Source organism: Myotis lucifugus, unplaced genomic scaffold (genome assembly GCF_000147115.1).
Source record: "Myotis lucifugus unplaced genomic scaffold, Myoluc2.0 scaffold_58, whole genome shotgun sequence".
Lineage (NCBI taxonomy): Eukaryota > Metazoa > Chordata > Mammalia > Chiroptera > Vespertilionidae > Myotis > Myotis lucifugus.
In genome coordinates, this window is record NW_005871106.1 from 2974784 (window position 1) to 2996644 (window position 21861).

The 21861-nt window shown below is 37.9% G+C and overlaps 1 protein-coding gene across 1 annotated transcript in view; it reads left to right on the plus strand.

Moving 5' to 3' along the window:
• Positions 1-21861, plus strand: part of ARHGAP28 (Rho GTPase activating protein 28) — a 133292-nt gene that overhangs the window by 86612 nt on the left and 24819 nt on the right. The window contains exons 4-9 of the mRNA XM_006089268.3: positions 3847-3936; positions 9265-9349; positions 10050-10192; positions 12637-12802; positions 12907-12998; positions 15327-15404. Coding sequence (XP_006089330.2) covers positions 3847-3936; positions 9265-9349; positions 10050-10192; positions 12637-12802; positions 12907-12998; positions 15327-15404 — 654 coding nt within the window. The remainder of the gene's footprint in view (positions 1-3846; positions 3937-9264; positions 9350-10049; positions 10193-12636; positions 12803-12906; positions 12999-15326; positions 15405-21861) is intronic.

Genomic DNA, 21861 nt, shown 5'->3' on the forward strand with positions numbered 1-21861 from the left:
CAAGAGACCTAGAAAGCAGCCCATGACTGTCAGAATAGACTCCAAATACGCTTCCTGCTTAATGAAAACCAGAGCATTTCCAGTGTCTGTGACTGAGGATGAAATTTTTATTTAGGTCATATGTGTTTGTGAGATAATCTAATGCATTTTCAATCTTATAAATGAAACAGCCTATTCATTTATAAATCATTGCAAATATAGTCATGATGTCTGATATTAAAGCAGAATAATTTTATCACTAAGTTGCATGACTTATACCTAAAATTAGAAGTTCATTTTCCTTACAAAATAAGAAATCTGTAGTTCTGAAGTTTCTCAAGGATCTGCCTTTTATTTCATTCATTCCAGTCACAAATCAGTGTTTCCTTTCCGTCTGAGAACCGTTTTGTCTCTTTAGTTTTTGGACATTGTGTTCTGTTATGTCTTCATTTTCCCCCCATTTTCTGTGTCCCACCCTCTAGAACACAGATTAAGTGGTTGTTACTTTGCTTGAATTAGATTTCAATATCCCACAATTTTTATCATGTTAGTTTATTTGCTTTGTGTTCTAGATTTCTTCTTTATGTTCAAATTAGTAATATTTTTCTTGGTTGTTATTGTATTATTTTTAGCTGGTCTCAAACTTTTTATAAATTTTAGCAAGATTATTCTTATTTCCCAAGAACAACTTTTTTCTCTCTGATGTACTCATTAGTATAGGTAGGCATAGGTTCTTAACTCATAGCAGTGATCCATAAATCACCATGAATTCAGTTATTGTAAGGAATCAAATTATTCTGATGTGTTCTTTTTATTGAGATATAATTCACAAACAATAACTGCAATCACTTTAGGTATATAATTAAGTTGTTTTAATAATTGTTTGTACCCAAGCAACCACAATCAGCCAAAATATTGAACATTTCTATCCTCCAGAAATTTCCCTCAGACCCTTTCCCGTCTATTGTCCTCCCACTCCTGTAGAGGCGAGCCCGGTTGTGATTTCTGATACCTTAAGTTGGTCTCACCTTTCATATAAGTGGAATTATTAATATAATAGACACTTTTGCATCTGGATTCTTTTACTCAGAATAATTTTTAGATTCATCCATTTGTTGCTTGTATTAGAAGTTTGGTATTATTATTACTAATAATATTTCATTGAATAAATATACTACCTGTTGATGGACATTTGGGTTGTTTCCAGGTTTAAGCTATTATGAGTAATGCATCCATGAATATTCATGTAATATGAAGGTTTGTATATTCTCATTTCTCTTGGGTAAAGATGCAACATAATTCATATTTTTGGCAAACACTGATACCCACAGCCCCATCACTCATAGCTCTTAAAATCAACAAGGACTAATTTCATAAATAAAAATAACTAAATTCTATTGCTTTTTTTAACAATAAATACTAGGTGGGTTTTTTTATGTGTACCCTAAATGGAGGATGTTCTCAAGTAAACTTGGTCCTTGTGGTTGAGCTCATAAAGAAAAATAACAGACTGCCATGTAAATACTTTTTTCAGCATTTCAGTATCAACTAGATATAAATATTTAGTTTTCTCTAGTTATGTTCCAAATGTAAACATCTGTGTAGAGAACATGTTAGGCTTTGGAATGTGAGGCAGTAAGTGGTGCAAACAGTGAAATGTCTGCCTGCGTGTGGATACTGTCTGGTCAGGGACGTGTACATGTCTCCTCAGATGGCAGCAAGTATCCTCAGGTTTTAGGATTGGCCTCCAGTGCAGGGAGAACTTCTGATCAAGACTATGGATCCTGGTTGTTTTCTCCTGTTCAGCTCCTAGTCCCTCCCCCATAGCCCTGTGTATCAGAATCCTGTCACTGCAAGAAAGTGAGATGATCCACCAAACACATCATCCATGAAAACATAGGGTGGAAAGGGTTCTCCAAGGTGTAAGATACCAGCACACTTTCAGGTGGAATTACAGCTCTCCAGGCCCCTACCGTTCTCTGCAGAGTTATTGGTTTATGATTGATTAGTGTAGGAAGGGAGAGGGAGAGAGAGAGAGAGAGAGAAACATCAATAATGAGAGAGAATCACTGATCAGCTGCCTCCTGCACGCCCCCTTACTGGGGATCAAGCCTGCAACCTGGGCATGTGCCCTGACCAGGAATCGAACTGGTGACCTCCTGGTTCATAGGTTGACATTCAACCACTGAGCCATGCTGGACCGGCCCATTTTCTTTCTTTTTTTCCATTTTATTTTTATCTACAAATTTCTATCAGTTGATATCCTACAGAATTCTTTACTGGTTTAAAGTGCTGTTAAATATCTGTTCTTGTGAAAAATATGTTTTCGCTCTGGCCAGTGTGGGTTGGTTGGTTGGAGCATCGTCCCATGTACCAAAGGGCGCAGGTTAGATTCTCTGTCAGGGTATATACCCAGATTGCAGGTTCTATCCCTGGTCAGAGTGTGTGTGAGAGGCAACCAATTGATGTTTCTCTTTCACATCAATGTTTCTCTCTCCCTCTCCCTTCTTTTCTTTCTAAAATCAATGAAAACATATCCTTGGGTGAGGATTTAAGCATAGATATATAGTTTTCTATCATTTTTAGTAACTTGAGGTGGGAGGGGATGTAGTGATTGTCAAGTCACCATCTTGACTTGAATTTCTTTTAGTCTTGTGCTTTATGTGTGTGTGTTTTTAAAAAATGTCTTGTTCATGTTGTAAAATAATACATACCTTCTATAGAAAATTTAGAAAATACAGTCAGGCAAGATGACTGACAGTTTTTTAAAAAGACAAAACTATATGTTTTCATAAGTATAAATTATATCCAACTTTGTAATAGGAAAGAATATTCAGGTCTTAAATTTCAGCGAAGCCATTGTACATTGAAGCAAAAATTTCTTTGTCCCAGCTTTATAAATTAAAAACAACTTGATACTATTGCTACTGAATTTTAATCTCTGAAAAAGGTTGTTTTAGAGCAGTGATGGCGAACCTATGACACGCGTGTCAGAGGTGACACGCGAACTCATTTTTTTGGTTGATTTTTCTTTGTTAAATTGCATTTAAATATATAAAATAAATATCAAAAATATAATTCTTTGTTTTACTATGGTTGCAAATGTCAAAAAATTTCTATATGTGACAAGGCACCAGAGTTAAGTTAGGGTTTTTCAAAATGCTGACACGCCGAACTCAAAAGGTTCACCGTCACTGTTTTAGAGTCTGTTAAAAAAAAATATGATGAGATGGGTTAAGTTTGTGTTTGGCTGCATGTAATAGAAAATGAAGAGTTGTTTTGCCTCACACAAAGGGACGTGGGCCAAGTGTGACAGAGAAGCTACATGATGCCCCTTAGCATGGACCAACCTCAGGTGACCTTCTGGCATTCTTCCCTGTGGCCATTGTCCTTACTCATACAAGATGCTTGGCAATTCCAGGCTTTCATCCATGTGCTGTCATGAGCATTCACAAGCTGACCTTGCTCTTTTGTTCAGGAAAGCCGTAGCTTTTCTGGAAGCACTCTTGGTAAATTACCCTTTCACCTCATTGGCCACACTTGTCACATGATCACTCTTAGCTGCAAAAGAACCTGGTGTTCAAGGTCTATAGTTTAATACTCAAATCCCTGGAACTAAACCAAGATATTGCTAAGGAAAATAGAGCTTGTGGTAGGCAATAGAAGCGTTTGCCATAGAGGCCAGTGTCAGAGGGTGTTTAGGTGGCTACAATAATGAACCCTGAAGGGCTGGATGCAATTGTTTGGGCTCAGGCAGTTGTAACTTCATAGATTGCCACACATATCCAACTGTGTACACAGTGGAATGCACAGACACATTAGAAAGTACTTGCCCGAATAAGAATGCACTTTCATTTCTCCATTTAGCCAGATGCTGCTTCTCTCAACAGTACTACCTTGTCAGATGGGTCCCAGGATGAAGAAGGGAAGTTTGCACTTCCCAGGAGTGGCTCTGTGGTAAGTCATCGCATGCCAAGACAATTGCATGTCAGGGAAAAATTGCCTGTTCAAGGCAACAAGAAGCAGTTTCTTCAAAATAGATAAGGAAAACTATAAATAAGTTTGCAAGAAAACCACAGCTGCCAATAGACCCAGGAACCTTGAAATAATTAGAAGGAAGGAGACTCAAAACTGAGGAGTGAATATATTTCAGTTTAAAAGAGGACTTCATAAATTAATACCACTGCAGCCAGAAACCAAAGGGTGTTCTTTACATCTGTCAAGCACGAAGGAATTTTATTAACTTTGGTCCTTTTAGCTGAATTCACACACATGATCTAGCTTAATTCTGCCATCTTAATACAGAAGTCCCTTTAATTGCAGAATAAGGTAAAACTCCTTATCCTTGTGGAAGTTTTTCCACTATTGCCTACCTTTCCAGCCTTAGCTCTCAGGACTCACCCATGCAAACCCTCCACTCCATACACACTCACTCACTTGGCCTTGAGTAACAGACCCTGTACTTTTCCTTGTTAAAACTCTCATCATTCCCCCTCTCCCCCTTCACTGGTGTCTCTGTGTGGATGCTCTGGTGGGGGTGATACAACGGACCAGAAGGAGTGAGAGCTCCGGAGGCAGTGGTTCTCTGATGGCAAGTTGATGGACAGAAACAGCACTACAGACAGATGGAGGGGACACATTCAGATGCCCCTGCAGGACAATAGTTTCTCCTCTGTTGACCATTTTGAGATATCGGATGGTTGACATTCACATGCATGACACACTCCCAGTATATCCCATTGTTCAGGGAGATAATTGTATTATCCCCATGAAAATTAGCTTTTCTGTTGTGTTTTTAGATCTTTGGTTATGGGGTTGTTTTGTTTTATTGTATAGTGATCACATAAGAAACATAAAATAATGTGAGTGAATTTTGTCTAATGAGTAAGTTGTCAGTGACACTACAGGTATTGGCATAGATAGACTAAGAATGACCCATACTGTCTGAACAACTGGCTATAAATTCAGCCCTTACTTTCCCATTTAAGTCCATGTTGGAGTGCAAATGAGTATGTCTCATAAAATGAACTCCAGTCCACCGTACTTATTAAAACAAAGTAAGCCATTCACAAACTCTGGTAAGTACCAGAAGTAAGTAGTTGCCTATACCAGTGGTCGGCAAACTGCGGCTCGCGAGCCATATGCGGCTCTTTGGCCCCTTGAGTGTGGCTATTCCTAAGCCAGTGATGGCAAACCTTTTGAGCTCGGCATGTCAGCATTTTGAAAAACCCTAACTTAACTCTGGTGCCATGTCACATATAGAAATTTTTTGATATTTGCAACCATAGTAAAACAAAGACTTATATTTTTGATATTTATTTTATATATTTAAATGCAATTTAACAAAGAAAAATCAACCAAAAAAATGAGTTCACATGTCACCTCTGACACGTGTGTCGTAAGTTCGCCATCACTGTCCTAAGCCTTAGGAGTACCCTAATTAAGTTAATAACAATGTACCTACCTATATAGTTTAAGTTTAAAAAATTTGGCTCTCAAAAGAAATTTCTATCGTTGTACTGTTGATATTTGGCTCTGTTGACTAATGAGTTTGCCGACCACTGGCCTATACTATGCCTTACTACAGTTGTGCTGTACCCCTGTGACTGGGGAGTCCTGCTTTAGGTTCTTGCCCACCATCCTTTATTCTCTGCCTCAGCTGGTGATACCCAGGTGCCCAAGATCCAGATGTTAGTCTCAAAATCACCTATCCTCTCCCTCTCTACATGCCCATCACCGAGACCTGTGGATTTTATCATTTTAAGTAGTTCTAGAGTATTTCTACTCCCCTCTTTTCCTACAACTACTTCCTTAGTTCAGAAACTTATCATTATCTGTCTGTATTGCTGAAATAGCTCCTTAAGTCATCTCCTGGATGTTTGTTTATACACCTCAAATTCACCTTTCCAACAGCTGCACGTCTTGCTTAAAGCCCGCCTTTAAGTTAATATGAAAGCTCCTGGCATAGTCTGACCCCTCATCTGCCTCCCTAGCTGACTCTGCCACCCCAGACGTTTTGTATGATCCTCAACAAAGCACTGCCTGTGGCTCCAGGCGCACCCCAAGCAGAAATTGAAGTGGGATGTTTGCACAATTGAGTTGCTAAGAAAGTTGGTTGGAAAGGCCTTGTTTCTGAGGCTTTTCCATGGCAGTTCCATGACCACAATTTTACTTGAAATCGGATCGATGCAAGTCATGTTTTTTCATTTCTTTATTCTTTTCTGCTAGCTTCTCCATATCATTGGTTGCTTCATTCATGCATTCATTCATTCATTCATTCATACATTCATTCACTATTTTAAAAATCCTTACTGAGTACATATTTTCTGCAAATAGGATTCTTGAAAATTTGAGAGTGTAAAAGAGATAAATGATCTTTTATTGGAATCATAGAGCTTCCTGGGGTACATTACTTAGATTTTGGTTTTATTTTCATTTTGTTTTCTGAAAACTGATTTGATGCTGATAATGACATAAATAAAAGTTTCAGGAAAAAAAAAATCTTTGGCACCAGTCTCCAATGTGACTGACTTTGGTTTGTTACTCAAAATATCTTTACTAAGAAATGTCCAACAATTGGTTATTTGCTAGAGTAGCCTGCAGATGCCAACTTAACTCTTAATGCACCTGTATTGGAAATCATTCTAGAACATCTTACCAAGAGGTAAATACATTTTGCTTCCCCTGCTTTTTGGTTATGGGAGCTACAGGCACTCTAGTTTGGTGCCCCAGTCTTTTTAGATGGTGGGATTTCCAGTAATTCAGTGAAGTGGTGGCACGGGCTTCAGGGGTCCTGGCATGACGTCTGTGAAGGAAAATCTCACCTGCCTAGACAAGTTCCCCGGCCATTTTACTGTCATCTACAAGACTACAGAGACTCCTGATAATTTGCCACATTGAATTTATGTTATAGAGTGGTATAAAGTAGGTAACCTAACTTTATCTTTTCCAAAGGGATAACCTTGGCTTGACCAATATTTTTTTTAATCTTTCATTTTTTCTACACATCTGAAATGAACCTTTATGATACATGAAATATCTATAAATACAGTGTTTATTTTGATTACTATGACTTTATAGTTTTTTTAAATCTAAGTTCAATCTCATTATTCTGCATCAAAATTTTCTTTGCTCTTCTTAGAAATGTTTTCTTTCAGATGAATTTAGAATAAGACTATTACTTCCCATTAAAAAAGAAATCTTGTTAGAACTTGACTGAGAATTTTATTGAATTTAAAGATTAATGTCAGGGAAAGAATTCGCATCTTAAAATATTGTTTCTTATTGAGAAACAATGATTGTGTCTTTCCATTTATTTATGTTATCTGTCCTTCAAAAAGACTTCATAATTTTCTACCTTACATTTTTTTCTTACACATCTTTTTTCACTGTTTAATTACTAGGAACTTAATAGTTTTCTTTCATATTTTAAATGGTAGGGTTTTTATGATATCGTCTAGTTTGTTTTTGCAGATATATAAGGAAATTAATTATTTTGTTCTTTTACAAAAGTATCTCGTATAGCTTCCTTTCTGAAATTTTTTTTACTTATAAGAAATTTTCATTTTATTTTATAATTTGCGCAGATATCATCTGAAATACTGAAAATTTTATTTACCCAATTTATTTTTTCTTTTCCTTGTCTGACTGACTGACCACAGTCACTTATAACATTGAATAATAATTATGGAGATCTTTAGGTAAGTTTTTATTTTCTCGTGATATTCTACTAAGTTTCATCATTAACTAGAATATTTATTCTAGGGTTCTTGCTTTTTATCAGGAATGGAGGTTGAATTATATAAAATGATTATTCATCATCTATTAAAATGAATATATTATTTTTCTTATTTAAGCAATTACTTCAGGAAATTACAGTGATAGGTTTTTCTAATGAACTGCAATTTTGTTGTTTAAATAAATCCTACTTATATGTCATATTATTCTTTTATTATACTACAGAATATGATTTGCTACTACTTTAGCATTTTTAACCACTAGTCTAATATGTGGGGTTAGTATGTGTGCATGTGTATGTGTGTGTGTGTAATTTTTTGTTATTGTTACCAGAGCTATGCTAATCTTGATACAAATAGGTTGTGAACTTCTAATGTTTTTCAATATTTGGTAGTTATCAATCTATTTTATAGTGAAAGAATTAATATGTTAATGTATTAATAGTAGCTAACTCTTATATAGTGCTATCTACCAGATACTGTTTCATGTAATTTTATATAGGATAAGTCTTTTACAATTCATAATACTTCTTTGAAATATGTTCTGCTAACATCTTCATTTTACAGATTAGGAGACTAAGCAATAGAGAGTTCTAGTAACTTGCTTAAAGTCACACAGTAAGTGGCAAAGCCAGAATTAAAATTCAAGCAGTCTGGCTCTAGCATCACTTTTAATAACACCTAGCTATGTCATGATTAGAGTTTATGAACAAAATGTATGACCAAGTACATCAAGAATAACAAATGTTGCTCAATGTATCAAAGGGTCTCAAGTTCAATTCCTGGTTAAGGGCACATACCTGGGTTGCAGGCTTAATCCTCAGCCTGGTCAGGGCACATGTGGGAGGCAACCAATCGATGTGTCTCTCTCACATTGATTTTCTCTCTCTCTCTATCTCTCTCTCTCTCTCACTCTTTCTTTCTCTCTCTCCCAGCCTCCCTCTCTCCTCCCCTCCCTTCCCCCCTCCCTTCCACTCTCTCTAAAAATCAATGGAAAAATATCCTCTGGTGAGGATTAATAACAACAAGAAAAGAGAATAACAAATACTGTGTCCTGGCCAGTGTGGCTCAGTTGATTGAAGCATCGTCCCATACACCAAAAGGTGACTGGTTTCAATTCCCAGTCAGGGCACGTAGGTTGCGGGTTCAATATCCTGTTGTCAGGTGTGTGTGGGAGGCAACTGATCGATGTTTGTCTATCACATCGATGTTTCTCTTTCTCCCTTCCTCTCTCTAAAATCAATTTTAAAAATAATATATTTGTCAAACTCTGTGACATCAAGAATGTAATATCTATGTGTTAGGAAAGATATGAGCAATAAATATTTAAGAGCTAAGAAGCTGCACTTATTTTAACCTTGGCCTAGTTCTCTTTTGAGTAATTGTGTGGGCCGTATAGGTCTGAACTGAATGAAGAAACAAAGGAAATTAGATGCAGGCTCAAGAATTTCTTTTAATTCTCTTATACTACAGAACATAAATCAGATTGAAATGTAGGGTAGACTGTATTGATGGTAAATGCTTTGTGTTCATCTTCCTTGTTTCCCAGTCTATCCTCGAGACTATTCCAGATATACCAGTTCATTCCAATGGATCGGCCAGCCCTGGACAGTCAGTTCAGAATTCCGTGAGTGGTGAGTGACACAGCCTCCTGCTGAACTTAAGCTATGTCTTCTCATTTTTGTGCTGGTGCTCCATAGAGTTAGCAGTGAATTTCTTAAAGGGAAATGTAGGTGTTATTCTCCCCATGTTGATTCTATCACTCCAGCATGCACTCCTTCCACCTCCAAACACCCTGTTCAGTCCCACCAGACAAAAGTAATAAAGCCAAACTGGGAGCAGAATCTTTTCCTCCTTTGCTACCACCATATCATTTAGAAACCACTCGCTTGGGTAGTGTCTTTGTTTTGGGGCTTCTTTCACAAGTAATCTGGATCTCTTAATAGTTGCAAACAAGCCGGAAGTAGGCCACTCTAATTATGCTTCCCCAATAGCAGCAACATTAGGTCTAGATGGCCTTAATTTTAATATCATAATAATATATAGAAATATGCCATGTTTGGACTTCCTCTAGTTATCCTCAAGGCCTTTCATGAGACAAACATCCAAAATTGAAAACATCAATTAAATAGAAAATTTGTATAGATGATGATTATAGACATTTATTCATATGGAAGTCTGAGGATACTACGTTACTGGGTCTGACACCTTTCCCTGAACGTAAACATTCTAACATGCTGATGGATTACTTGTAAATAGTTTGTGCTTATTTTAAAGTAAGTGGTATTGATTGATTAAGTGGCATAGTAAATATTCTATGTCATTTTTTCTCAGATGATGATTATCGGGTAAAGAACATTCCACCTGAAGCTGAAGAGCTGTCCTTTGAAGTATCTTACTCAGAAATGGTTACAGAGGCTCCAAAAAGAAATAAATGTAAGAAGTCAGATTTTAAGAAAGAAGACTATGTTTTTACTGTAAGTAAAGCTTTTATCATTATTCCACTAGCTGCCTGTGACTTCTACATGGCACAAACTAGAATTTTTAAAAACTTCATTGGGTGTGCATAGAGATAGGGAGAGGCCAGGCATCATAAACTCGGGGCGCTATTTGCTGTGCAGAGAAACCTGCCTGGCTTCTGCTGCAGCCCTGGGTTGAGGAAGAGTTGTGAGGATGTGTGTGCTTGAATATTGTTGTAGAGATGAAATAGGATCTCCACCTGGCTGTGTGCTTTCATGCATTTTGTGTCCTTACTTATAGGTTAATGCAGACTCTAAAAGTATACCTACTTGTGTCTCTAGACCCACATATCACATGGGAGCATTGCAAAAAGTCATAGTCATAACAACAAGAAATGAAAGCTTGTAGGACAGACACGAAAAATTAATCAAAAAACAAAGTGAAGAATTTATAGTTTTATTATGGATGAGCAAGAAGTGCTCCATACTTCATTATCCTGAAAGCTTCATTATGTCTAGGATATTATATCCTGATAGCCCAATACAGGAACTATGTTACATTGCCTGCTATTCAATAAATGCATTTGAGGAGAGTTCATGATATGGAGCCCTGAATTTCTCTGCTGACCAGGGCAGGCAGCATGGTGAGCAGCGCTCAGGTAGTTTCAGAGCTAAAGGAGGGAGTCATCTAGAAACAGGTGGTCTGCCCCAGGAGGCCTGGATCTCTCCCAGACAAGCATCCCATGATGGAGAGGAAGAAGGAGCAGGGCAAGAACTGTAAGACTCGCTGAGTGCCTTCTATGGGCTTGTCACTGCACTAGGTATTCAGCTGTAATCATTCCTGTGATTTGTCCCATTTTTCAGCTGAGAAACAGGCCCAAAGAAGCTAAGCAGCCCATATCTAGTAGATCGCAGAAACAGGATTTGAACCTATGTGTGTTCAACTCCCAAAACCCTCTTGGTCTCTAAGCAGCCTCTATGGTGAAGGACACAGGGGCATTCTAGAGCAAGAGAGGGAGTCCGGTGGGACTCTGGTTTCGTGGGGAGTCCCTCAGAATCTTTAGAGAGAACTGCCCAAGGGAGGACACTTGCCCCCAGTCCCCTCATCCAAGTGTGTGTCTCCTCCTGAAGTTTTGCACACCCAGGGTACAGGACAGCCTCCCTCCCATGAGGAACTTTGCATAGGGTTTAACATGCAGTAATTGCTCAATAAATGATTGTGATTCTTGTCTATATTGTTGTTGTTATGTGTTGTTATATGGGGCCTTGGTCTCAGAAAGAAGATAAAATAACTAAACATTTAATAGCACAAGTTATGCCCCAAAACACATCCTACATTTTGTTGTTTAACTTTTAAATACTTGGAGTTCCAATGAATAATTGTTGATTGATTGAATGAATGAATGAATGAATGAATGAATTGGATGGATTTAAAACCCCAAGGAAGCTCTAATTTAAGGAATCCCTATAAAGACTGTGTACCTAAAGCTTTGTAATTTAAATAACTATGGTATTTTTCTACTTTAACTTTTTTTCCCCAATACTAGGTTTTCTGAGAGAAAAGTATTAGTTATATACTTTATATATATATATGTGTGTGTGTGTGTATATATATATATGTATATATATATATTATACTTATATAATAATATGTTGATTATATATTTATTCTTTAGTACTTATATTTTATTATTATTTATATATAACATTTATAGCAATACTTATATATTAATAAAAACAGTCTTGCTTTTTAAAGGTCGCATAGTCTTTACAATATTTCTGGATTGTTGAAGGGTTTTTTGTTGTTTTAGTACATTTTTCTTTCTAGTATGGAAATAGAGAATATAACAATATTATTGTCTTCATAGTGATAGTAGGATTATTTGCCACTTTCTTTGCATTTTTCTCTTTTAAGACTATTTGGAATCACCTAAATTTTATTTTGAAGGTAAAATAACTACTCTTTCAGCAGCATGTGCGATCAGTTTCAATTTGGAAATTACAGTATTTTAAACTATGCAGAAGAGAACAGATGATGCCTGATTTAAGCACTGATAGTTCAAAGTAAAAAATATATTGAAAGCTCTCCGGGGAGTACCTAGATGATGTGGCTGTATGCCCGTCTCACATGCGCCCATGGTGTGTACATTCCATGCGATGCCTGGGATGTTTGCTGTTGACCATCTAGGAGGGTCCTTAGAAGAAAGCAGTTTTTACGGTTGGGATGACAATGTTGTAGTATTTTCAGACCACTGTTTTGCTTCACATTTAGCATAGTAGTAACCTGCAGATGTTCTGGAAATTACATTCATCATCTTTTTATAATGCAGCATGCTCCTCAGAGATTTTTTTTTTTTTTTTGCAAATAGCATATATATTTAGAATGTCCAGGTAGCATTTGAGTGAAAGCATAGTAATTTTTCTTTGCAATAAAAAATAAATATCCTTAATATGTATTTTAGAAATTTATTGTTCAGAAAACCAGATTTGGCTTAACTGAAGCAGGAGATCTGTCTGCTGAAGACATGAAGAAAATCCGCCACCTCTCTCTGATTGAATTGACAGCCTTTTTTGATGCCTTTGGAATTCCACTGAAGAGAAACAAAACAGAGAAAGTAAAAGGAAGAGGTAATTAAGAGGACTGGTTTCTTCTGATTTTAACGCTTTGACACTTTGGAATAAGATAGTGTTATTCTGATTCTTTTTTCTTTCGTAACTATTTCCCAATGAAGACAATGGGATTTTTGGAGTTCCACTTACAGTCCTGCTGGAGAGTGACCGGAAGAAGGACCCTGGAGTGAAAGTGCCCCTTGTGTTACAAAAAGTGAGTAGAATGTAGATGAATGGGGATTAATAGAGCCTCATGCTTGCAGTTTGCTATTTGTAAACCTGCTAATGGATTTCCCTTTAGAGTTAAGGACACTAAAGCTAAGCCCTGTTAGGACTCAGGCCCAGGCCATTTTCAGTTTCCTTCCATGAAGCCCCTGCCATCCCACAAGTACTTGGACCAGTTTGCCTTGTGGTGAACTTCTGGAGCCTGTTGACCATAAAGCATCAGGTGGTGGACACAGATGCTCTGTCACATGGCTTACTTTGGTTATATCTGGTTTATTCAGTATTTTAAAAAAATATTATTTGTGTGTATGTATGTCTTTATGTGTATTTGATTATTCTGTCTGAGATAAAATAAAACAATGATCAGCAATCTATTTACTGATCATACAAGTATTTGCTGAACTGTATCATAGGTTGGGCATTTCAAAATGTGTATTTGTAATCATTTAGATGAATTTTCCAAACAAAGCTTAATAAAATCTAAAAATCAGCTTGTTATGATAGTTTTTTAGGTATGACTGGGAAGATTTGATACAATTAGACAAAGAGGAATTTCGATTTGGGATATTTTAGAAGTGATATGATTTGAACTATCATATGCTAATATCTCCCTATCATTGGTGAATGGCACATTTGCTTTTAAGTCATGTTTTTTTATACCCAACAATTTACACCAGTTTACCTAAGTATGCATTTATTTAACAGTGACATCCAGTGGCATAATTAAAATTCCAAGCCCTAAACATAAGTCTTATTGAATTTTAAATTGAGGTTTTACTAGTAAATGATATGTGAAAATATTGCTTGAGGAAACATATGTTTGCATTATTCACAGTAATAATTCTCCATCTCTTCGCTATCTTTCTAAATTTTGTTACCACTAATTAAAGTTGAACTACTCCTCAAATTAGGTGATTAGTTAGCTGCCAGTGGGAGCAGGGAGGATGGCAGAGGATGCCAGCAACATGCCAGTGTGCATGGGGGCCATCTGTAGGGTGCCTCTCCTGCACGGGGCTGTGCCAGTGCCTTCCATATCCTATCACGTCTCCTCAGCTCTGAGCAGCCAGAGGAGGTTGGTGTCATCGTGTCCCTTCTACTGATAAAGCAACTGAGGCAATAGTAGGGCAGGGTAATTTAACCATGAACACAAGCTAGCAAGAGGTAGATGGGAAAAGGAGTTCAGTATATATCCAAGGCCACGGTTCATGGTGACTCTAAGATTTTTCTTTTCTTCCTGAATTAGAACCAGAATTATGTCCTTTGTCCTCTCTGTACAAGACAGAGTTTTAAGAAAAAATGCATAAAAATCTAAGACTGAGAATATTCAGTACATGAACTTATATTGTTGTGTAAGTGCAGAAACCTAGCACAGGACATAGCAAATGGATGGTGAACAATAAATGCTAGTTAAACTAAGTCCGGATTTATATTGTATTAGCAACTCAACAAATGTCAGCTATTATTCCTACTGGTGTGAAGTGTTCCTCATTTAAGACAATTTGAGGTATTACCTTTCCACTTCTATGGGAGAGTCTTTTCTTGTGGATGTGTTTCTTCCCCTTAAACATCTATTTCTCTCCATGCCTGCAAGAGCTACCTTAGTTCCAGGAATTATGTCTTAAAGGAAAAATAGCAAGAGACTCTTGTGTGAAGCTGGGCAAGTATTCATCCTTACCATGCCTCAGTCTCCTCAGCCGTGGAATGAGGATTCTAATAGTACCTTCCTCAGCCTTATTGTGAGGATTTAAATGAGCTGATAGATGTAAAGTACTGAGAATGGCATCTAACACACAAAAAGTACACAATCACTGTTAATAGTTATGATGATGATACTGATTTTAACACCATCACCATGAGAGATCATGGGAGCTATAACCCTTTATAATTTCTCCCCCCTTGGTTGTATTTCTAGAGTTCCTATAATTCCTTAGCCAGAGTGGTTGTAACTCATGATAGTGAATTTAGAATATTTTCTTACTGGCCAATCTGCAGAAAGAGGTGTAGTAATCAGACCTTAAAATAGTGAAGTGGCAGCATATATTGGTGGTGAAGAGCACAAGTTGAGAGTGTCAGTGCCATTACTTTGATGGTTAATCTTGGGAAAGATAGAACAGCTCTAAGTCTCCATTTCCTCATTTGCAAATCAGAGGCTAATGTTGGCCTCATAGGGTGATTGTGAAAACTTAACAAGGCATTCAAGTACCAGGCACATATGTATGCTTGGTAATTTATCATTTGTTGTCATCAACAGTGTTATTTCAGATGTTTGCAGTCATATTGGAGGTATTTATTTTTGTAATGTATCATTGTTTTCTAGTTTTTTGAGAAGGTTGAGGAATCGGGTTTGGAATCTGAAGGAATTTTTCGACTTTCAGGATGTACTGCCAAAGTCAAGGTAACAAACGTTATTTTTCTCTTCTTAGTTAGAGATCTAAGCTAGCTAGACCCAGGTCACACAAGCATCGGGTATCAAGTCCTTTGTTGTTTTGATACTATCACTTGGCCTTACCTAGTTTTCCTCCTTACCTATGATTAGATGTTGTTTATAGTCCTGTGTATTCTTTTAAATTAAAACAATTAAAAACCAACAACAGTGAAATGACACATCAATTCACCATCAGCACTGCCGTTGTCTTCAGTTTGGAAAGTTGAAATGTCCCATCACTGTTTTTGGTGTTGAACGCTTTAATTTGCTGTGTCCCTCTCACTCATGGAATTCATTAAGCCAATTATTATATGAGCCCTTATTTCCATTACCAGTTGCGTTAGATTGAGAAATATTCTTTGGCTCTCTTTTTAATGAACATCCTTATAAGAATTTGTAGGAATGACCATAACCACTACAATACTCAGTAGTTCTAAAGCCCAATTCCACTTAAAGTAATGTTAATTTCTACATATAAAAACACTCGTGTGCCCAGCCGGTGTGGCTAAGTAGGTGAGCGTCAATCTATGAACCAGGACGTCATGGTTCGATTCCTGGTCTGGGCACATGCCCAGGTTTTGCAGGCTCAATCCCCAGTGTGGTACATGCAGGAGACAGCTGATCAGTGATTCTCTCTCATCATTGATGTTTCTGTCTCTCTCTCCCTCTCCCTGCCTCTCTGAAATCAATAAAATATTATAAATAAATAAAAAATAAAAGCACCCATGCAATGTGAGTCCTTTACTTTGCTTTCTTACTTCTGTATGGTGCAAACTCTACCATTCAGTAAAGAAAAGAATCATTAGAAAATAAAATCTTTTTTTCATAAATTCCCAGGAGGATATGCCACTTTATCTACTGGTGGGCATACACAATGAAGAATTCCTTCCTGCCCGCGGACCACTCTCTGGCTGGTGGACATAGAAACATGCGCACATTAAATGATGAGTCCCTCAGAAAAATGTCCAGGGAGAGGGAAAAGTGAACCCGATTCTGTTTAGAACTATTAAAAGGAAATGCATAAAGGCAGAAAAGCATCTCTTCATTTTTCTATCAGAAGTCTCCGAGCTTTTATATAGAAATCTGAGAAGATGTTTTTCTAAGTGGAAACTAGAAAAAAGGCTGTGTCTGTTGGAAGGTCCAGAAAGCAGATGCTGGGATGAAGTGAGGAGAAGAGCGTTATTGGGGGTAGCGCTTCTGTAAGAAAAGGGGATGGAGGCAGGATTGGGCAGGCTGAGCCTCAGACCACAGTTCAGGTCTGACAGTTCCTCCTGTCCCATGAATCAGCCCTGCACTGAGCAGATGGGCCAGGCCCTAGCCCCGACACCACACTCAATCACAGCCAGGGCTTTCTGTGGAGGAGGGGCTGGGCAGACCAGAAAGTCCCAACAGCTGGGTAGTCAGCTACCTGGATTTTTGCAGATGATCAGCAAGTTCTTTTCTGAAGGGAGATCTGAGAAGGGCACCATACTTTGTCAGTGGCAGAAGGGAGAAGGGCATTTGGGGGAGTTGTGACTTCCCTGCCAGTAGAGATTCCTAAATACTGGCACAAGTTCATGTGAAAGGCAGGGAAATCCCTAGTGGCTCCTTCAAGTATATACTTTCTAAATTGAATCTGCTTTCATCTCAGGTTCTCATAGATGTGGTGGTTATATACTGCTGAGCAAGCATATCCTCAGGCCGAGGATGAAGGCTATCACTACTTTTGGTTAAATCTTTGGTTATATTTGGTTAATCTTTTAAAAAAATATATTTTTATTGATTTCAGAGAGGAAGGGAGAGGGAGAGATAGAAACATCAATGATGAGAGAGAATCATTGATTGCCTGCCTCCTGTATGCCCCACACTGGGGATTGAGCTTGCAACCTAGGCATGTGCCCTAACCTGGAATCCAACCATGACTTCCTGATTCATAGATTGACGCTCAACCACTGAGCCATGCTGGCCAGGCTATTCGGCTAATCTTTGATTGGAAAATGCTTATCATTGGCTTATTAATTCCTTGAAAGTGTCTCATAGGCACATGCATCTCTGAGTCACATTGGGTAGAAGTCCCTTTTCTCCCCTAATCAGTTTTATGTCGTTTCAGCCTACTTATTCCACCGCTTATTAGTCCAAAAAATGGAATCCAGATGTTTCCATTGTTTGAGCTCCAGGAAAGCCAATGTGAAAAAAATCTGGGCCAATGAACAAAAACAGGGGAACATGCAGTTAGAAATGCCTTGCAACTTGATATAGTAAAGGGGTCTTTATTTCTCTCCTCATTCAAACTTTAAACTATTTTTTTTGGTAATTTCATCTGTTAGACTATTTTTTTCTGGGAATATGCTTGAGGAAAGACCATTTCAAAAAACTACATTATAATTCTCTTCTCATTGTGCCGAGAGGATGACACCAACACTGATGTCTCAGTTACGGTCAGGCCCAGTCTTGTGCTTTTGAGGCCTGGTGAGGCCGACAGGAATGTGGTGCCTAGGGGAGCTGCTGGTGTTACCCACTCAGGCCCACCGCTGCGGGGCCCATTCCTGCATTTAAGGCCTCAGATCATTTGGAGCCAATTTAATACTTTGGTGTTTTCAATAATCCCCTCCTCACCCCCCTCCAAATGACAGAAATTTGAGTCAAGCACTGGGGAAGAAGGAAAACTGTTTGATATGTGAGGTTTTCTTTTCTGAATTATTCTGGGGCTCCTCCAAATGTTTCATAATTAGTACCTGGCCTGCTGGTTTCCCTTCCTGCACTGGTTTTTGAAGCTGAAGGCAGGTTCTTTGCACTGTTTTACTATCTCAGAAGTGGGAGCAGGTTGTCTATTTGCCAGAGATTTAAGGACGTGGTTCTAACCCTGGCGTGGTGTTCTCATTAACATTGGACAGAAAACATGATTCTCTAACCTCTAAGTGCTCCCTGCCTTTGGCAAGGTCGATTCAACACCTGATTTCTGTGGTTTCACATTTAGGGCCACAGAACTACCAGCTCTGCTCCTATACTCCTCTGGAAATCAGTTATTGGAAAATTGACGAATATGTGGATATTAAATAATGTGCTATTGAAAAACCAATGGATCAAAACAGAAATCAAAGGAAAAATAAAAAAAAAATACCTTGAGGCAAACAAAAATGTTATATTTCTAACATACCAAACTTTGTAAGATGCAACAAAAGCAGTTTTAGGAGGGAAGTTCATAGTGATTCAATGCTTACCTCATAAAACAAACAAAAAAATCTCAAATAAACAACCTAAATTTAGGCTCTGCCTAAATCCAACAGAGGGCATTCTTTCTCTGTTTTGTTTGACACTGGCCAGCAGACAAAATGAAGTGATATTATTACCCAAATATCCACAACCACATATGCATGTGTTTCCCTTGGTGACAACACTAAGGGTTATAACAAAGAGAAGGGGACATAGCTACAGCTGGACTTTATTGAGCACTTACTGAGTGACAGGCCCTGTATCCTCAGCTTTACATCGTATCATCTGATTTCATCTCTTTGAGGTCACTTCAATATCCCTGTGAAACAGTGGGAACTAGTTAGGCACAGGCCATACAACTAGTTAGTTGTGGAATTGGGATAAAAACCTAAAGAATCAGGTTATAGAGCCTGCTTTTGACACTAGAGCCATATTGCTTTTTATGTGACAGGGATCCTGTTAGAATGATGGCCACGTTAGTGTTCAGATGGCTTCCTATGGCAGAGGCATGTAGGAAATGAATTTGAATTATTTTGCCCTCGCTGGTGCTTCCTGCCCACTTGAACACCATTTCCCCTTTGCTTTACAGCAGTGGTTCCAAACAATGGATGAAAAACATTTTTCTTCTCCTATATTTACTAGTAATTATCTGTTCATATTTTCTGTTTCATCATGGTTCAGAATTGGTATATTGTATGTTTCTAAGAATTTATTTCTTCTAGGTTGTACAATGTGATGGCATGTAATTGTTCATAGCAGTACCTTATGATCCTTGGTATTTCTGAGGTATCAGTTATAACCTCTCCTATTTCAATTCTGATTTTATTTGAGTTCTCTCATTTTTCTTGGTGAATCTAGGTAAAGTCTTCTCAATTTTGTGTATCTTTACAAATAAAAAGTTTTTAGTTTCATTGATCTTCTGTATTGTCTTTTTAATCTCTATTTTAATTTATTTCTGCTCTAATATTCACTATTAACTTCCTTCTGATAACTTTGGGCTTTTTTTTCTTTCTTTAGTTACTTGAAGTGTAAAGTTAGGTTGTTTATTTGAGATTTTTTTGTTTGTTTTATGAGGTAAGCATTTAATCACTATGAACTTCCCTCCTAAAACTGCTTTTGTTGCATCTTACAAAGTTTGGTATGTTAGAAATATAACATTTTTGTTTGCCTCAAGGTATTTTTTTATTTTTCTTTTGATTTCTGTTTTGATCCATTGGTTTTTCAATAGCACATTATTTAATCTCCACATATTCGTCAATTTTCCAATAACTGATTTCCTTGCCTCTAGCCTGCTCTTCTTTTTGTTAATCCTCAACAATGATAGTTTAATTGATTTTTAAAGAGAGTGGGAGGGAGGGAGGGAAGAGAGAAAGAGGGAGAGAGAGAGATGGGAGAAAGACCATCAATTGGTTGCCTTCTGTACAGCCCCCAACCAGAGCCAGGGAATGAACCCACAACCAAGGTACGTACCCTTGACCAGGAATTGAACCCGAGACCCTTCAGTGTGTGGCTGACACTCTAACCACTTAGCGTCGGCCAGGTTTAGCCTGCTCTTTAACAAGCACCACATTCCTCCAAATCACTTTTGCATCGGGCTGTAAGAAAAGATAAATGTTACCATGTCCTTCTCTGGGAGATGGTCCATGTTGCCTCATTGCCTACAGAATGAAGTCCAGTCACCTCTGGTCTATTCCTCAGCCTCATCTTTCTCTTTATTCACCTCCTTGCCTGTGATGCACCAGCAACACTGAACTAATTGGAGTTCCCCAGGCCCCCTGGCCCTCCTTGGATTTGTATCACTACTTGAGCAGTTTCTTCTGTCCATGACACCCTTCTATTTCCTGTTCTGGCAAGCTCCTTACTAGCCTTCATGACCTTGCTCTAGCAGAGTTTGATTCTTTCATGAATTCATAGCATTCAATACGTGACCTTTCTTAGAGTATTTAACACCCTAAGTTAGCATTATGAGTACATGAAATAGTTGTATCCACTGAACTACAAGATGCCTCAAGGCAAAGAATCTATCTCATGCATCCTCCTTTTCTTAGATCCCAGTCTACACTCTCTTTTATTCGGCAAGAGTTTTATATGTATGCTTCAATGCTTTACTAAGTGAATTTATCAGCAGAGGTTGATTTATTAGCTGTATATTGAGAGCTTCTCAAGGAAAATAAGAAAAATCTCTCGATGTCATCAAAAGATGGCTTGAAATCATGTCTGTGTCTATTAAAGACGTGTCCTGCCAAGGCACCCATGTTTTGCAGGCTCTGGGAGCCATGAGAGCATTTATTTCTGGGGTGGTTAATGAGCTGCTCCTTAGGAGGAAAAAGTCTGATTTAAAAACTGACTCTGGCTATGCATGTCTAAAGACTGGAAGAATTAGGCTTCTCATAGGAATAAAGCAGGGATCTTAAAGAAATTGAGAGTTTTCAAAGTTGCATTGTAAGTATCCTTTTTGGAACTGTTAGGGTCAACCAGGGAATTGACTTAACTATCTGCTATTAATAGTAACATCTGTAGTTGAAGGAAGCAGTAGAAAGTGAGTTTGACTTTGAAAAAGAAACATGAAGAATTGGTGGCACTGATCCAATGAATTGATAATGTAAAATGTATCACCCAAGTAGAACTTAAGGAGGCTTAGTGTTTTGTTTCTTAAAGTATTTACACAATGTTCCAAACCTTCTGAAGGATTGGACAAGCATGCACACATGTGGGAGACATGTGTATGTCTTGGCTTAAAACTTTGCCGTAACTGCTCCAGGAAGATGTCATTGGTTTGTAGGTTGAATGAGATCAGTTTCTTTATTCTGGATGTGAATTAACTGAGAGGCATACATTCATGATCTAATTTAGAAATTCTAGATGACCAGGATAGAAAAGAAATGGAGTCTTTGTCAAAATCTAACAATATAACTGCATTATCATGTAGGGATAGGTGGCATTCTGCCAAAACCACATAAATGAAATTATGACCTGAGGAAAAAATTCTTATATTTGTGTAGAATTAGCAAATGATTTCAAGATTAACATTGTTCAAAAAGATTCTAGAAAACCATTTTTAAAAATTAATTCAGGGCCCTAACTGGTTTGGCTCAGTGGATTAGAGCATCGGCCTGCGGACTGAAGGGTCCCCGGTTCGATTCCAGTCAAGGGCATGTACCTTGGTTGCGGGCACATCCCCAGTAGGGGGTGTGCAGGAGACAGATTATCAATGTTTCTCTCTCATCGATGTTTC